We start from the raw sequence: 16,021 nt of genomic DNA on the forward strand, positions 1-16,021 counted from the left end.
ACTGCTGTGGGAAGGATTTGAGGACAACTTGCTGTACTGTGTCTGCGGTCACTGAGGTTAATGAGTGCTTGTTCTAAAGCTCATTTGCGAATTGTTAAGAATATGTAAACACTAGTAAACACCTGGCCACATTTACTAGTCACAGATGTGATGCTCTCCCTGGCCTATTCTTCATTTAGAACCCATTTAAATTTGTACAGTGTGTTATTGTGTCATGGCTTCCAATGCACAAAAACATCTTTCTCATCGGACTTCTCTCATCTCATTTTGCTGCAATGCACTAAGATGCATTTCTGCACATTTTATTGCATGTGCAATGCCTTAGCTTTTTGGGGTGCTATTCAACAATAATGGCACTGCCATGTGCCATAGCAGATTAAGAAATTTCACAGCCGCCTCAAGGAGGAATTCTGGGAATACCCAACATTGTGGCTGAGAGTAAAAAGAAGGCTGGTGATCCAACAGAGTGGTTTCCCCCTTAAAAAACTGATATATCAGTTCTTGGCGGACCTAACCTTTAAAATAAGCTTCTGTACAAATGAGAAGCAAAATAATAATACAAATAATAATAACATTAATAACAAATAAATTCAAAAGTCAAAAATAGATACTCTTTACATTATCAGTGCATTGTTTTATACATTGAGAAACAATATAAAATTATTTTCATCCTGGCGCATGATGGGTTAATGGTGGTTTGTTTTGTCTGTTCGCAGATTCTTGGACACAGTTCTTTGTTTGTAGTCCTCTCCTGAGCCAAAGTCCATTGTGTCATGATGGTTGGAAAACTCCTGAGGTATGGGAAATTCTTCTGCAGAGGAATGCGTGCGGCGCCCAAAGACCTTGTCCTGCAGTTCCGCTATATCATTCCGTATGTCGGCCATCATGAGTAACAAGAAGTCAAAGGATCCTGGTGGCCCCTGGAGGTAAAGATCAATAAAGATCAATATTCTATGGTTATATTATTATTTTCAAATTATAAACGCCCCCTTAACCACTTCATTACTGGGCACTTAAACCCCCTTCGTGTCCAGACCAATTTTCAGCTTTCAGCGCTGACGCATTTTGAATGACAATTGCGCGGTCATACAACACTGTACCCAAATTATATTTTTATCATTTTTTCCCCACACACAGAGCTTTCTTTTGGTGGTATTTGATCATCTCTGCGATTTAAATTTTTTGCGCTATAAACAGAAAAAGACAGAAAATTCTGGAAAAAAACACAATATTTTATACTTTTTGTTATAATAATATCCCATTTTTTTAATATATTTTTTTCCTCGGTTTAGGCCGATACGTATTCTTCTACATATTTTTGTTAAAAAAATAAGCAATAAGCGTTTATTGATTGGTTTGCGCAAAAGTTATAGCGCCTACAAAATAGGGGATAGATTTATGATTTATTTTTTATTTTTTACTAGTAACGGCGGCGATCTGCGATTTTTTTTGTCAGCCCTGCGATATTGCGATATTGCGGCGGACATATCGGACACTTTTGACACAATTTTGGGACCATTCACATTTATATAGCGATTAGTGCTATAAAAATGCACTAATTACTGTATAAATGTGACTGGTAGGGAAGGGATAATACTAGGGGGTGAGGAAGGGGTTAAATGTATTCCCTGGCTGTGTTCTAACTGTGTGGGGGGGAGGGGGGCGACTGGGGGAGGTGACCAATGCTGTGTCCCTATGTACAAGGGACACAGATCGGTCTCCTCTCTCCCTGACAGCATGTGGAGCTCTGTGTTTACACACAGAGCTCCACGTCCCTGCTGTCACCGACGTTCTCGGATGTCTGGCGGACATCACGGCTGCCAGACACACGCATCGGCTCCCGAGCGTTGCGCTGGGCACGTTGTTTCCCCGCTGCGCGCCCCCAGCGGCGCGCACGGGGAATGACAAGAACAGGACGTCCAGGGACGTCCACCTGGCACATGAGAGCCGCGCTGTGGACGTCTTTCGTCCATAGCGCGGATCCCAAGTGGTTAAAGGAGAATGGTACAAAAAAAACCAAGATTGATTAAACCCACAAGTGCTTTTTTTACCACTATTATTCCTTTATATTGGCTTTTGGAATTAACAAATGCAGCAATTTAGAAATCAGATGAAAGGTTTAGCACTGGAAAATCTTTATAGATCAGACCAAAATTAAACACAAATGAGGGACAGAGAGACATTGCTCCAAATTAGGGACAGTTCCTCGAAATCAGGGACAGTTGGGAGCTATGTATAATGTATCCTATATAGCCTTCAGATGGACTTTCAGGAACAGTGAAAGCAACCAATATATTTTGTCAGACCATTAGACATTGTTGCTTGATTCAGCAGATACATTTTAGATTATTAATAGTGAATAACGTCTAAGCCGTGTCTGTTGTTCTGAACAGTATCTGCGTTCAGCTTCTTTTTATATTTTGTTATTCCAGACACTAATTTCTTAATAGAAAACATACTGCACTTGAACAGGACGTTTATTGAGTGTTTTGGAATAACATCGTAAAATTGGGAGATATATGTGAGAGTGTATTTAAGAGAATGTAGCAGATTGGGCAAATAAAACCACAAGGTGAAATAAATTGGAGACCAAAAAGTCAGTCATAAACATAAAACCGAGGAATAATGAGATATTTTTCTATCTGTTTTATTTCAGAAACTTGAAATGAACCTTTACTACATTTTGGACTTCTAAGGCCCCATTCACAGATGCGAATTGAGCCATTTGTAATTACCCATGGGAGACTCAGTTTGGATCCATGAGATTAGTTGCGGGCAAGAAGCGCTATTAAAAGCAATGGGCGCTTGACAGCGCCCACAGATATTGGTGGCCATTCACTTGTATTTGCTCATGCAGCATTTAGATGCAGATGATTGGCCCTGTCAGGATCCCAAACAAATGGCAACAGGCCCAACCTATAACTGGCCTCAATAGCAAGGAGTAAATTGAAGGGCAACACATGTCAAACAACAATAAAGAAAAAATTCCAGTTCAACTAACCAGCCAGCCTGCAACAAACCGAATTGTCCTGTCTAGCAGTTCAAGTTAAAAACGGGTTTAGTTTGCACACATTTGCAAATACATGCATAAGCTTCAGAGGCACCCTAGTATTATCTGCATATCTCTATAAATTCTGAGAGCCTCCATAGTTTGAACACATACAGTATATTATAGATTGAGGGCAGGTATTCCAGGAAGGAGCCCACTCCTCCTTAAAGACACAGGGGCACAGTAGACATCCAGCAAATAGCACAATGGCAGTGAAGGTGTCCAGTGCACCCCCTAACCAAATAACCAACAGTACAAACCAATGGCAACCTATAACTGGCCTTAACAGCACGGAGCAAATGGAAGGGCAACTCATGTCAAACAACAACAAAGAGAAATTCCCAGCTCAATTGACAGCCAGCCTGCAACAAACCAAATTGTCCTGTATAACAGTTCCTGTTAAAAAGAGGGGTTTAGTTTTATAGTATTAAAGCGTTAGGACTGCATATAATACGTGGTTGCCTTGTCAAGGCCTCTGCCTCTTACGCATGTATTTGCAAACGTGTGCAAACTAAAGTCCGGATTTTAACTTGAACTGTCAAACAGGACAACTTGGTTTGTTGCAGGCTGGCTGGTAAGTTGAGCTGGGAATTTGTATTGGTTAATGTTTGACATGCATCACCCTTCCATGTGCTTCTTTCTGTTAAGGTCAGTTATAGGTTGGGGCAGTTTCTATTTATTTGTACTGTTGGTTACTTGGTGAGGGAGCACATTGGACACCTTCGATTCCATTGTGCTATTTGCTGGGTGTCCAGTGCGCCACTGTGCCTTTAAAGAGAAGTGGGCTATTTCCAGGCATACCTGCCCTCAAGTTATCCATTATTATATATGTGCTTCTACTATGGAGGCTCTCAAAATTTAAGTTAGGACTGCAGATTATAATGGGTTGCCTTGTTGTGGCCTTTTCAGCTTACGCATGTATTTGCAAATGTGTGCAAACAAAACCCCTGGTTTTAACGTAAAATTATAGACAGGACAAATTGTTGCAGGCTGGCTGGCCCTTTTTCTTTGTTGTTGTTTGACATGTGTTGCCCTTCCATCTGCTCCTTGTTGTTAAGGCCAGTTATAGGTTGGGACAGTTGCCGTTTGTTTGAGAGCCTGACAGGGCCTACAGTTATTCATGGGCAGTCTACCTCCAGGGCCAATCATCTACATCTAAATGCTGAGCTGGGAATTTTTCTTTGTTGTTACCTGTCAGGCTCCCATTGCTTTCAATGAAGCTTCCTGCCCACACATGCTGTAATCTTATGTATCCCTGCTGAGTTTCCCGTGGGTAAAAGCAAACAGCTCCTCAGGCTCCATAGGCCCCTTTCACACGGAGTGGACTCTGTTTTGATCAGCAGAGGATCTGTCCGCTGATCCCCAGCTGATCAGAACAAAGCGGGCGGATGACAGGTCCATGTCTGCTCAGTTTCTGCAGCGCGAACACAGACAAAGCCTGGTCTGCTCTATTGACAGCCGCAAGCTGCAAGTCGAAAACACCAGTTGTTCATCTACACCTGACTGCCCTCAATTCAAAATTGCCTTTTTTTTTTAAATGGTAAATTTTCTCAATTTAAAGAAGTTCAGCCTAAGCTTGTTTGGCTGGAATTCTCCTACGGGTCACAGCAGTGCAGGTCGTTTTGCACTACTGTGATCCGTTTTCAGCAGAGAGCGGACTGAAGTCCACTCTCTGCTGGCATCACAGGAATCAGTCTAGGCACTGCGTCATTCCAACAATGGAAGTCGGGATACCACCAGGTGCCTGGACTGACACTCGTCTCAGTCTCTTAGCGAGCCACTGAGAGCCTGAGACGCCGCTCCCCGTCCCTCCACAGCTCAGCACTCCAATGAGCATGGAGGAGCAGAGCGGTGAGATGCTGATTGACAATCAGTAGCTCTCTGCTCCGGGAGTTGTGAGAACTGAGCCATTGGCGATGCTCGATTGCTCGGTTCTCAGTGTAATTAGTTTCGGAGAAAGAATGAGTAAGAGTTGTGTCTAAGCTGCACCCAAGCCAAGCCATGGAACACCTCAGCCCTTCTGGTGCCTCTCTTGGACTTTCAGTTCATAGTCTGTAAACTCTTGGGCAAATAACTAATAAATAAATGAGACAGAAAAGCATGCAGATCATGAGTTCTGAATTCAACATAACTGTTTCAGGTCAGTGACTCAGAAGGTATTGACATGAGAGGAGTTCAGACAACTATCATTTTTAGGAGAAAGTCAATAGGGGTGGCCTATATGTATCTCTTGTCTGCAAATCATACTAGAATCTCACCGGAAGTCCTCTTGGTCCTGGAGCTCCTCTTTCACCCTAAAAAAAATAACCAAAAGATACATTTAAAGTAAAACTGAACACACTGCTTAATTTACATTGTCCCTTCTATTTCTCTATTTGGATGATGGAACTGTAATTATTTTAATAAAAAAAAATCTAAGCACCTTTTTCCTAATCGATATACAGCTGTCACATGACTCAGATCTTTCCCAGCCTGTCTGCAGGGAAACATAAGCTGTCATCCCAGAATCTTCTAAATATGATGCACAAGAAAGCCTGCAAACAGTTTGCTTAAGACAAACAGACTAAGGACATGGATTACTGGAACCATGTCTGTGGTCTGATGAGATTAAGATAAACGTATTTGGTTCAAAAGGTGTCAAGTGTGTGTGGTGGCAACCAGGTGAGGAGTACAAGGACAAGTGTGTCTTGCCTACAGTCAAGCATGGTGGTGGGAGTGTCATGGTTCTTTGGCTGCATAAGTGCTGCTGGCACTGGGGAGCTACATTTTTTTGAGGGAACCATGAATGCCAACATGTACTGCGACATACTGAAGCAGAGCATGATTCCTTCTCTTCGAAGACTGGGCCGCAGGGCAGTATTCCAACATAATAACGACCCCAAACACACCTCCAAGTTGACCACTGCCTTGCTAAAGATGCTGTGGTTAAAAGTGATGGACTGGCCAAGCATGTCTCCAGACCTAAACCCTATTTAGAATCTGTGGGGCATCCTCAAATGGAAGGCTGAGGAGCACAAGGTCTCTAACATTCACCAGCTCTGTGATGTCATCATGGAGGAGGGGAAGAGGACTCCAGTGGCAACCTGTGAAGCTCTGGTGAACTCCATGGCCAAGAGGGTTAAGGCAGTGCTGGAAAGTAATGGTGGCCACACAAAATATTCACACTTTGGGCCCAATTCGGACATTTTCACTTAGGGATGTACTCACTTTTGTTGCCAGCAGCTTAGACATTAATGGCTGTGTGTTGAGTTATTTTGAGGGGACAGCAAATATACACTGTTATACAAGCTGTACACTCACTACTTTACATTGTAGCAAAGTGTTAGTTCTTCAGTGTTGTCACATGAAAAGATAGAATAAAATATTTACAAAAATGTGAGTGGTGTACTTACTTTTGTGAGATGCTTTATATATATATAGTGCTCAGCATAAATGAGTACACCCCAACAGATTTGTCAGAAAACCTTTACTTTACTTTTAGAATCAACATTTTCTATGGGACACTAAACTACAAAATATTCCCACAAATGCGGGTTATTGATTGCAACCAAGATTTGTTAATTTGCACACACAAAGAATTTTTTTTAACAAATTAATTTAAGACCAAAGTTGCAAAAATGAATACACCCCAATGAAAGTCTTAGGGGCCCTTTCACACAGGGCTGTCTGTGTGTGGGCTCCGCTTTAGCTCAGCGGGGATCTGCACACTGCAGGGACCGACCTGTCAGAGCGCCGCTCTCCCCTATGGGGGATCGGATGACGACGGACCATAGAGCGGGTCGGATGTCAGCGGGCATGTCACTGCTGACATCCGTGGCTTCATAGAGGAGCACGGAGTGCCCGTTCAGGTCCGCCTAAAAAACTGACAGGCGAACCTAAACGGTCTGCCCGTGTGAAAGGGGCCTTACGAACAAAGTAAAATTTTAGACAACAGAATCCTAATTAACAAGAATTCAACTACAGGTGAGTCTAATTATTCATTAAACAGGTGTCCAGCAGACAGTTGATTGTAAAAGGGCATTACTTAACAAAGAAAAACCCCTTCCCATGTCATACTGTCAACAATGGCACCACATGGAAGAGAAATGTCACAAGGCCTGAGAAAAAAAAATATTTCTTTACACAAGGAAGGTGAAGGCTACAAGATCAGCAAAGCTTTACTTAACAGTCAGAATTCTGTAGCAAAAGTTATACAAAAATTTAACAAAGACAGAACTGCAACCATCTCACAGAGATGTCCAGGCCGCCTGGATGTTGATTTTTGAACTGATGGCTTTAAAACGGTGAGCCTCAAAAACAGGAAGGCCAGATTAGAGTTTGCCAAACAACATTTAAAAAAGCCTTCTCAGTTCTGGAACAACATCCTATGGACAGATGAGACCAAGATCAACTTGTACCAGAGTGATGGGAAGAGAAGAGTATGGAGAAGGAAAGGAACTGCTCATGATCCAAAGCATACCACCTCATGAGTGAAGCATGGTGGTGGTAGTGTCATGGCGTGGGCATGTATGGCTGCCAATGGAACTGGTTCTTTTGTATTTATTGATGATGTGACTGCTGACAAAAGCAGCAGGATGAATTCTGAAGTGTTTTGGGCAATATTATTATCTGCCCATATTCAGCCAAATGCTTCAGAACTCATTGGACAGCGCTTCACAGTGCAGATGGACAATGACCCGAAGCAAACTGCGAAAGCAACCAAAGAGTTTTTTACGAGAAAGAAGTGGAATGTTATGCAATGGCCAAGTCAATCACCTGACCTGAATCCGATTGAGCATGCATTTCACTTGCTGAAGACAAAACTGAAGGGAAAATGCCCCAAGAACAAGCAGGAACTGAAGACAGTTGCAGTAGAGGCCTGGCAGAGCATCACCAGGGATGGAACCCAACGTCTGGTGATGTCTATGCGTTCCACACTTCAGGATGTAATTGTCTGCAAAGGATTTGCAACCAAGTATTAAAAAGTGAAAGTTTGATTTATGATTGTTAATCTGTCCCATTACTTTTTGGTTCCTTAAAAAGTGGGAGGCACATATACAAACTGTTGTAATTCCTACCCCGTTACGTTTGGATGTAAATACCCTCAAATTAAAGTTGGAAGTCTGCAGTTAAAGCACATGTTTGTTTCAATTCAAATCCATTGTGGTGGTGTATGGAGCCAAAAAGATTAGAATTGTGTCGATGTCCCAATATTTAGGAACCTGACTGTATGTCTCCTGATCTGAACCCAATCGAACACCTATGGAGAATTCTAAAGAGACAAGTTGAGCATCACTCTCCATCCAGCTCTAAAAGAGGTTGTTCTTGAAGAATGGAAAAGGATAGATTTTTCAATATGTCACCAAATTGTTCATTCCACTCCTAGAAGACTTGTTGTCCCTACAAATCATGGAGGTCATACAATATACCAGATGGAGTCGTTTTTGTTGTTGGGTGTGTTCATTTTTGCATCAACTGATTTGAGTAAACCGTGGCTGCAGCAACAGTAAAACGTGTGTTACCACAATGCATAGGTGACTTATATGAAATGTACACCACAAACCAAAGTCATTCATGATTTTTACCTAAATCTAGGCTGGGCAATGAGAGAGTAGTCATATAGGCTACATACCTTTAATCCATCTTTCCCAGCTGCTCCAGATGGACCCTGCATAAAACACAAGGGAGTTTTAGCAAAGAGAATAAGTAGTACATACCTGAAAAAGTCAAATGCAGCTGTGCATGGTAGCCAATCAGCTTTAAACTTTAGCTTGTCCAATTCAACAACAGATTTTACACTCTCCATTCTTAGTAAATGAACCCATTCAACCCATCAACCAGGGCCGCCATCGGGGGGGGGGGGGGGGTACAGGCAGTACACCTGTAAGGGGCCTGGTGGTCCCAGGGGCCCGGATGGCATCCCCCTTTTTTTTTCTTGTCAACACCAAAAGCCCCTCTGACCTTTAAGGGGCCCGGATTTCATCCCCCCTTATTTTATCATTTATTTAAGTTTTTTTTCGTCAGCACCCAAAGCCCCCCCGACCTCTAAGGATGGCATCCCCATTTTTATTTGTTCGACAGCACCCAAAGCCCCCTCGACCTTAATTTGCGGAGCCCCCCCATTCTCGATTCGCGGGGCCCTCCGCTTCTCAACTTGCGACACTTCCCCCACCCCAAATTTATACAGATTATTCACAATGATGTACAAAGTAAGAAAAACAAGGGCTACAATGAGAAAATTAATCAATAGGGACCTGAACTCGAGCTAGCAGGGCGTGCAAAAAAGACCACAGCTGACCATGTGTAGGAAAACTGAAGACTGGTCATGCATAGGGTTGCCACCTCATCCCTTTAAAACCAAACACATATGAATTACACAGGTTCTGTGGCTTGCTTACTGAGCACTTAAACCCCCCCTTCTGCCCAGACCAAAGCGCTCTCACTCTTGCACAGTTGCACGGTCATACAACACTGTACAACACTGTACCCAAATTAAATTTTTATAATCCCCACAAATAGAGCTTTCTTTTGGTGGTATTTGATCCCCTCTGCGGTTTTTATTTTTTGTTAATTTTTTTTTAAAACCAAATACAAAACCGTTTTATATTTTGTTATAAAATTTTGCAAATGGGTAATTTTTCTCCTTCATTGATGTACGCTGATGAGGCTGCACTGATGGGCACTGATGGGCTGCACTGATGGGATGCACTGGTGGGCACCAATAAGGCGGCACTGGTGGGCACTGATAGGCGGCACTGGTGGGCACTGAGAGGTGACACTGAGAGGTGGCACTGATGGGTGGCACTGAAGGGCATTGATAGGTGTTTTTTTCTGTTATCCTATAATTCAAGAAAAATGGGTAACGGTAATGTAAATTTTAAACAAAGATATCTCTTTGTATGCCTTTTTGGAAATGTCAATTCTATGAAGAGCACTCATTCCCTAGTGCTACATATTATTACAAATGCTTATTGGTGACTGGTTCTCTTTGAGCTCCCTTGAGCAGCTCTGTCATCCAGAACATCTGTTTACTGTCCTCTACTGTATAGTGAGACAACAGTAGGGTAATAAATGGTCTTGGGCGAGGGGCAATGTTTAGCAAGGGAGCCCTTGTTTTGCCCTACATACATGCATGGGCGTCCGCTCCATAGGGCAAGGGGGGGAAATTGACCCCCCCCCTGGAAAATTGAGAAGGTGTTGAAGAGTCTCGCGGCTGTGGGCTGTCTGAGCAGTCCCGGGCCGGATGTCACACAAACACAGCGAGCAGAGTGAAGCCACCTCCCCCTCCAGTGTTTGTGTACACAGGGAACCTGCTGTGCCCATGCCTTGCTGATGGCTGATCTGAGGTACTGAATGGGATGGGGGGGTCCGTCTGTGCTGAAGGGGGTGTTTGTGCTGAATGGGGGTCCATCTGTGCTGAAGGGGTGGTCCATCTGTGCTGAATGGAGGGGTCTGTGCAGAATGGGGGGTCTGTGCAGAATGGGTAGTTTGTGATAAATGGAGGGGTCTGTGCTGAAGGGGGGTCTGTACATTCTCTAGGCTATATTTATATGGGCATGGAGTGAAGCTGAACTATCTCAAGAGCTATTTCACACTGCCAGCTGGCTGCGTTTTACCATAATTTTAGCTGCGCTATTTGGCCGATAGCACGGTGCTTTTAACCCCTGCTAGCGTTTGAAGAAAGGGTTAAATGCGTATTGCCACTGCAGAAGCGCCCCCCCCCTGAAAAAATTTCAGCGGACGCCCATGCATACATGCATATAATGCATATAAGAGCAAATGAACTCTATGAGCACATCTGCAATTTTTTTTGTGCTGGTGAAGGTCTGGCTTGATGTGGAAAGCAGTTCTAGAGAAAGAAGGAAACATAAGAGAAGTCCTAAATATATGTGATTTGAAAGTAGTGATCAGAGAAAAACAGATATTATCATCATAATACTAACCACGGGACCTCTTCTTCCTTGTTTGACATGTGAAATCTCAGGAGATGGTCCCATTGGGCCCATAAATCCCCGTGGGCCGGGGGGACCGGGAGGGCCAGGGAGACCTGGTTGGCCAGCACTTCCTTTTGGACCTAGTAATCCTTGAAACATAGGTCAAGAAAAAAAATCTTGTTATAGCCAATTCAAATCATTTTTATTCAAATAAAATAAACGTGCAGCTAAGCTCTAAACAGTTAATGGAGATATTATTATATGCTTGCACAGCTAAGGTCTACCTCCACCCCTAACTTAGCCAACTTCTGGGTTGTGATATAAATCTTTATGTTCCCTTAGTGTCTTATAGCTAAAAAATAAGTCATTAGGGCGAAGGAAGAATGAAAGTGAGAATATTTCCAATTTTACATTGGCTAGAATACAACTGAGGGTTCATAGTAAACAGTTGACTATTATCTTCTTCTCTATGGTTTCTGTAACGGAACTATGTATTTCAGGAGATGGGACATTACTGACAGTTCATTGCAGAAGGTACTGGACAAATTACAAGTGGTTAATTTTGTCCTGACTAGGTCAATAGGACAATGACCCTTCAATGCTTAGCTCAGGCTATTGAAATGCTAAGTGGAGCCGGCTTGTGAAATACCTTGTTATTGTGTTCTGCAGGTTAATAGCTGTTGTCAGAGACGGGACGTCTCTAGGAGATAATTACCTCCACTAAATGACTTTTAGAATGTGATTGAAGTTCATTATATGTGTGGGAAATTGCAGACGAGACGCCTAGCCACCTCGTCAGGCTAAATGATAGATAATTGGCTCATGTTAATTATTCTGATGGCAAGGGGGTGGGATGTTCCAAATTCTGTATAAAAATGTGCTGTGTACTTGAAAATAAAGAGTCTACTTGACCCTTCAAAACGTAGCTCCGTCTCGTTCTTCAAAGGGCATTCTATGGGACTATTATTCTGCTCTTTTTACAGCTGCCCCTGACTCTCTCTCTCTGGATCTCGTGGATGGGATATACCGGCTTCACTTGCATACAGCAACTTGCCAGGGAAAAGGACGTCTCCAACGGCTGATACCCTCTCACTACTTGGGTAGCCGTTACAGTTTCTATGTTAGCTTTTCAAGGAGCATGCCTGCATGGGTGCCCCTTAGCACACAACTTGCTACAGAAGGTATCCAGAGAAGGAAAGGCCAGACAAAGCCAGTAGGGGACCACTGTGCAATATCATTGCATATAGCAGGTAAGTATAAGATCTACTTTTATTTTAAAGCAAAAAAAAAACTTTTTTTTTCCAGCAAACTTTAAAAAAAATTGATCTTGTACTGTTCATGCAAAAATGCTTTTTTTGTGTTTTCATTCATTTTTCTTCGTTTTGCTTTCATTCATTTTTCTTCAATTTGTTTTGGGACGTCCACAAACAGTAGAGACAAGACTCAGGTGACCTTTAATACATCCCCTTCCAAGCAAATGCATGACAGAAAGTCAAATCTGAATTTATGAGCTTGGAATGAATGAAAGTGTTTCCAGACTAGATCCGGAATGCCATATTTCCTTTCAAATTAGATTTCAGCATCAGAGAATGGAAAAAGTTAACATGTCATAAAATGCAGTAATTGTTGAGGTAGTCATGGTAAACAGTCTGTGCTTTTCAGGCTTTGTTTGTATCGTAGCTTTAAAAATAATAATTATAATATGTCTCCCACCTGCCTGAGGTCCACAGTGGAAAATAAAGACAAATGCCTAATGATTCCATGTATTTTACAGTGATTAAAAAATCACGAATTAAAGCTCAAGAATTTACTGTCAGATTAACCATATGAAAGGATGACCAGTTACTGAACTCAACAGGATTAATTTTGCTAAAATAATGTGCATCATGCACAATTGCAAGCTTTTTTATTTTTTATTAATAAAATACCATTTCCGTGTTTTTTACCCTGCTAATGCCCTAGAGTCTCTTTGCGACTAATTCCTGTCTACATGTACTCCAAAAACATCCTTTTGCAGGGTAGGTTTCCTAATGGTGATAACTGTGGAACATTCTTGTGTAATGTGCAACGGCTTCCCCGTTCTTCACTGTGGCGGCATCATCAATCGTGTGTTCCCTTTTATAGGGGGACACAATCGATGACGTCACACCTACAGCCACACCCCCCTACAGTTGTAAACACACTTCAGGTCACACATAACCCCATCAGCGCCCCCCTGTGGTTAACTCCCAAACTGCAATTGTAATTTTCACAATAAACAATGCATTTTTTGCTGTGAAAATGACAATGGTCCCAAAAATGTGTCAAAATTGTCCGAAGTGTCCGCCATAATGTCGCAGTCACGAAAAAAATCGCTGATCGCCGCCATTAGTAGTAAAAAAAACAAAATTAATAAAAATGAAATAAAACTACCCCCTATTTTGTAAACGCTATAAATTTTGCGCAAACCAACCGATAAACGCTTATTGCGATTTTTTTTACCAAAAATAGGTAGAAGAATACGTATCGGCCTAAACTGAGGAATTTTTTTTTTTATATTTTTGGGGGATATTTATTATAGCAAAAAGTAAAAAATATTGCATTTTTTTCAAAATTGCCGCTCTATTTTTGTTTATAGCGCAAAAAATAAAAACCACAGAGGTGATCAAATACCACCAAAAGAAAACTCTATTTCTGGGAAAAAAAGGACGCCAATTTTGTTTGGGAGCCACGTCGCACGACCGCGCAATTGTCAGTTAAAGCGACGCAGTGCCGAATCGCAAAAAGGGGCAAGGTCCTTTAGCTGCATTTTGGTCCAGGTCTTAAGTGGTTAATATATATATAGATCTGTATCAGGTTATCTATGCACTTTAGATCACCCATTTAAAATTTAAAATTGTCACTAGCGCTGCACCATAATTTTTTCCACATACAACAGACATACACACTGCAATGATTTGACCTTGCAACCAGAGGACAATTTTGGTTTTAATGCAGTTAAACACATAATTTTTAATTTTTTTAATTCATAAAAATTCAGAGGTCCTGACAGCATCAAAGCTTACTGAAATTACATTACAAGCATTCGTCAGCAGCTATTGCCATAGTTGACCATATAGTGTGATCCGGCGAGATGAAGGTGTGGGATTGATGGTAAGACAGCAACTATTACCAGTCTTTTAAAAAAAATGTTGGTTGCTTGACAGCATGACAACCAGGGAAACTAGTATTTTCAGAAGTAGGGGTCACCAAAGGTTTTTTTATCCCAAAAAAAAGATGTAGATTTAATAAGACAAAGAAAGTAGACTTATCTGCTATTCCTACGTCCTTATTTCTAATAGTGTATATGGAAACCTTTACACTGCAAAAATAAAACCAACGCACAATAGCGCTATGACTACATCAAAGACTTACAGATCATCAATATTTATTTCACGTGTTTGTTTCTGATTAGCCTCTACATTTATTTTCATTTCCTGTGCTGTGATTCCCGTGCGTTGTACTTATTCACACATGGTTGGAATTTTCACATGTACACTCGGTGAGTATTGCAGAGATTGTAGTGTGTTCTACAATGTTACCTTGGGGTCCTTGTGCTCCTGGTAACCCTGGTGGTCCTTGAACATACATGGTGGAAGCCAGTACCTTGTCAGCTGTGATTTGTTTGCTGGATTCAGACACGCTGTTCGGTAACAACGCCAGCTAAAATATTGATAAAAAAATAATAATATTTCAATGGCTTTGTAAGCAAAAAACAAGTTATGAAAAAAAAAAAAAAAAAGATCTAAAGGGATTTTCTTTACTTAAGTTGCTTTCAAAAGAAAAGTTCAAAGTTCTAACCCTTCTTCGTGTTTTCCAAAATTGAAAAAAATAAATGTTGGCTGGAGTTGGACTTTTAAATGGAACTAAATCCTAACTGTGGTTGGTCAAGTATGCACATTATGGCACACTCACCTCCCAAAGTGATGTGCTCAGTTCCTCCGCTGCCGGGCTTGGTGACTTTGGCTATCCTTATGGCTGGCCCTGGATCATGTCAATCTCACACTCAGGCATGGACTTAATACATTTTGGCACTCAAAGCATGCTGAAATTATACAACTGCACATGTCCAGCTCAGCGCACAATTAGAATAAAGTTGCTAGAAAGTAAGGAAAAAACTTTTATGGCAGAAGAGACATTCAAGGTTTCTTCTGCTATAAAACCATACCTTCTTGCATTAAAAATTGATACGCCGCGTAACTTCTAGTTTGCTCCGGCGTATCTTTGTTTTGTATCCACAAAACAAGATACGCCTGAAGCTGGGCTAGATCCGACTGGCGTACGTCTTAGTACGCTGTCGAATCTAAGGTGCATATTTACGCTGTCCGCTAGGTGGCGTTTCCGTCGATTTCCGCGTCGAGTATGCAAATTAGCTAGATACGGCGATCCACGAACGTACGCCCGGCCGGCGCATTTTTTTTTACGTTGTTTCCGTAAGGCTTTTTTCGGCGTATAGTTACCCCTGATATATGAGGCGTATCCTATGTTAAGTATGGACGTCGTTCCTGCGTCGAATTTTTAAAATTTTACGTCGTTTGCGTAAGTCGTTCGCGAAAAGGGCTTTAAGTAGAATGACGTTCACGTCGTAAGCATTGGCTTGTTGCAGGTTAATTTCGAGCATGCGCACTGGGATACCCCCACGGACGGCGCATGCGCCGTTCAGAAAAAACTTCATTTATGTCGGGTCAAGTAAAATTAACATAAAACACGCCCACATCTTTAACATTTGAATTCCGCCGGCAGATTTACGCTACGCTGCCGTAACTTTAGAGGCAAGTGCTTTGTGAATACAGCACTTGCCTCTCAAAGTTGCAGCGGCGTAGCGTTAATACGATACGCTACGCCGGACTAAAATTACGATACGCTACGTGGATCTGCCCCTTTATGTTCAGACAAAACTTTTTGTTTAATTTAGAGTAGGGAAGGATTTTAATCCGTCAGGTTTTTATTAACATCTTGGTCTCCCTTAGAGAGCTTAAAGCTGGCCATACACCAGTAGAATTTAGTTTGAACATTTTTACAGAAATTCTGAAAAGCTCTT

The 16,021-nt window shown here is 41.9% G+C and overlaps 1 protein-coding gene across 2 annotated transcripts in view; it reads right to left on the reverse strand.

The window, feature by feature from the left end:
- Nucleotides 1-613: 613 nt before the first annotated feature.
- Nucleotides 614-16,021, reverse strand: part of CCBE1 (collagen and calcium binding EGF domains 1) — a 511,379-nt gene continuing 495,971 nt past the window's right edge. For both annotated transcript variants that reach the window (XM_040337897.1, XM_040337890.1), the window contains exons 8-12: nt 14,523-14,643; nt 10,972-11,111; nt 8,661-8,696; nt 5,308-5,343; nt 614-920 (exon numbers count right to left, since the gene is read on the reverse strand). In XM_040337897.1, coding sequence (XP_040193831.1) covers nt 687-920; nt 5,308-5,343; nt 8,661-8,696; nt 10,972-11,111; nt 14,523-14,643 — 567 coding nt within the window. In that variant the 3' untranslated portion in view covers nt 614-686. The remainder of the gene's footprint in view (nt 921-5,307; nt 5,344-8,660; nt 8,697-10,971; nt 11,112-14,522; nt 14,644-16,021) is intronic.

This window comes from Rana temporaria, chromosome 1 (assembly GCF_905171775.1).
Source record: "Rana temporaria chromosome 1, aRanTem1.1, whole genome shotgun sequence".
Classification (NCBI taxonomy): Eukaryota; Metazoa; Chordata; class Amphibia; order Anura; family Ranidae; genus Rana; species Rana temporaria.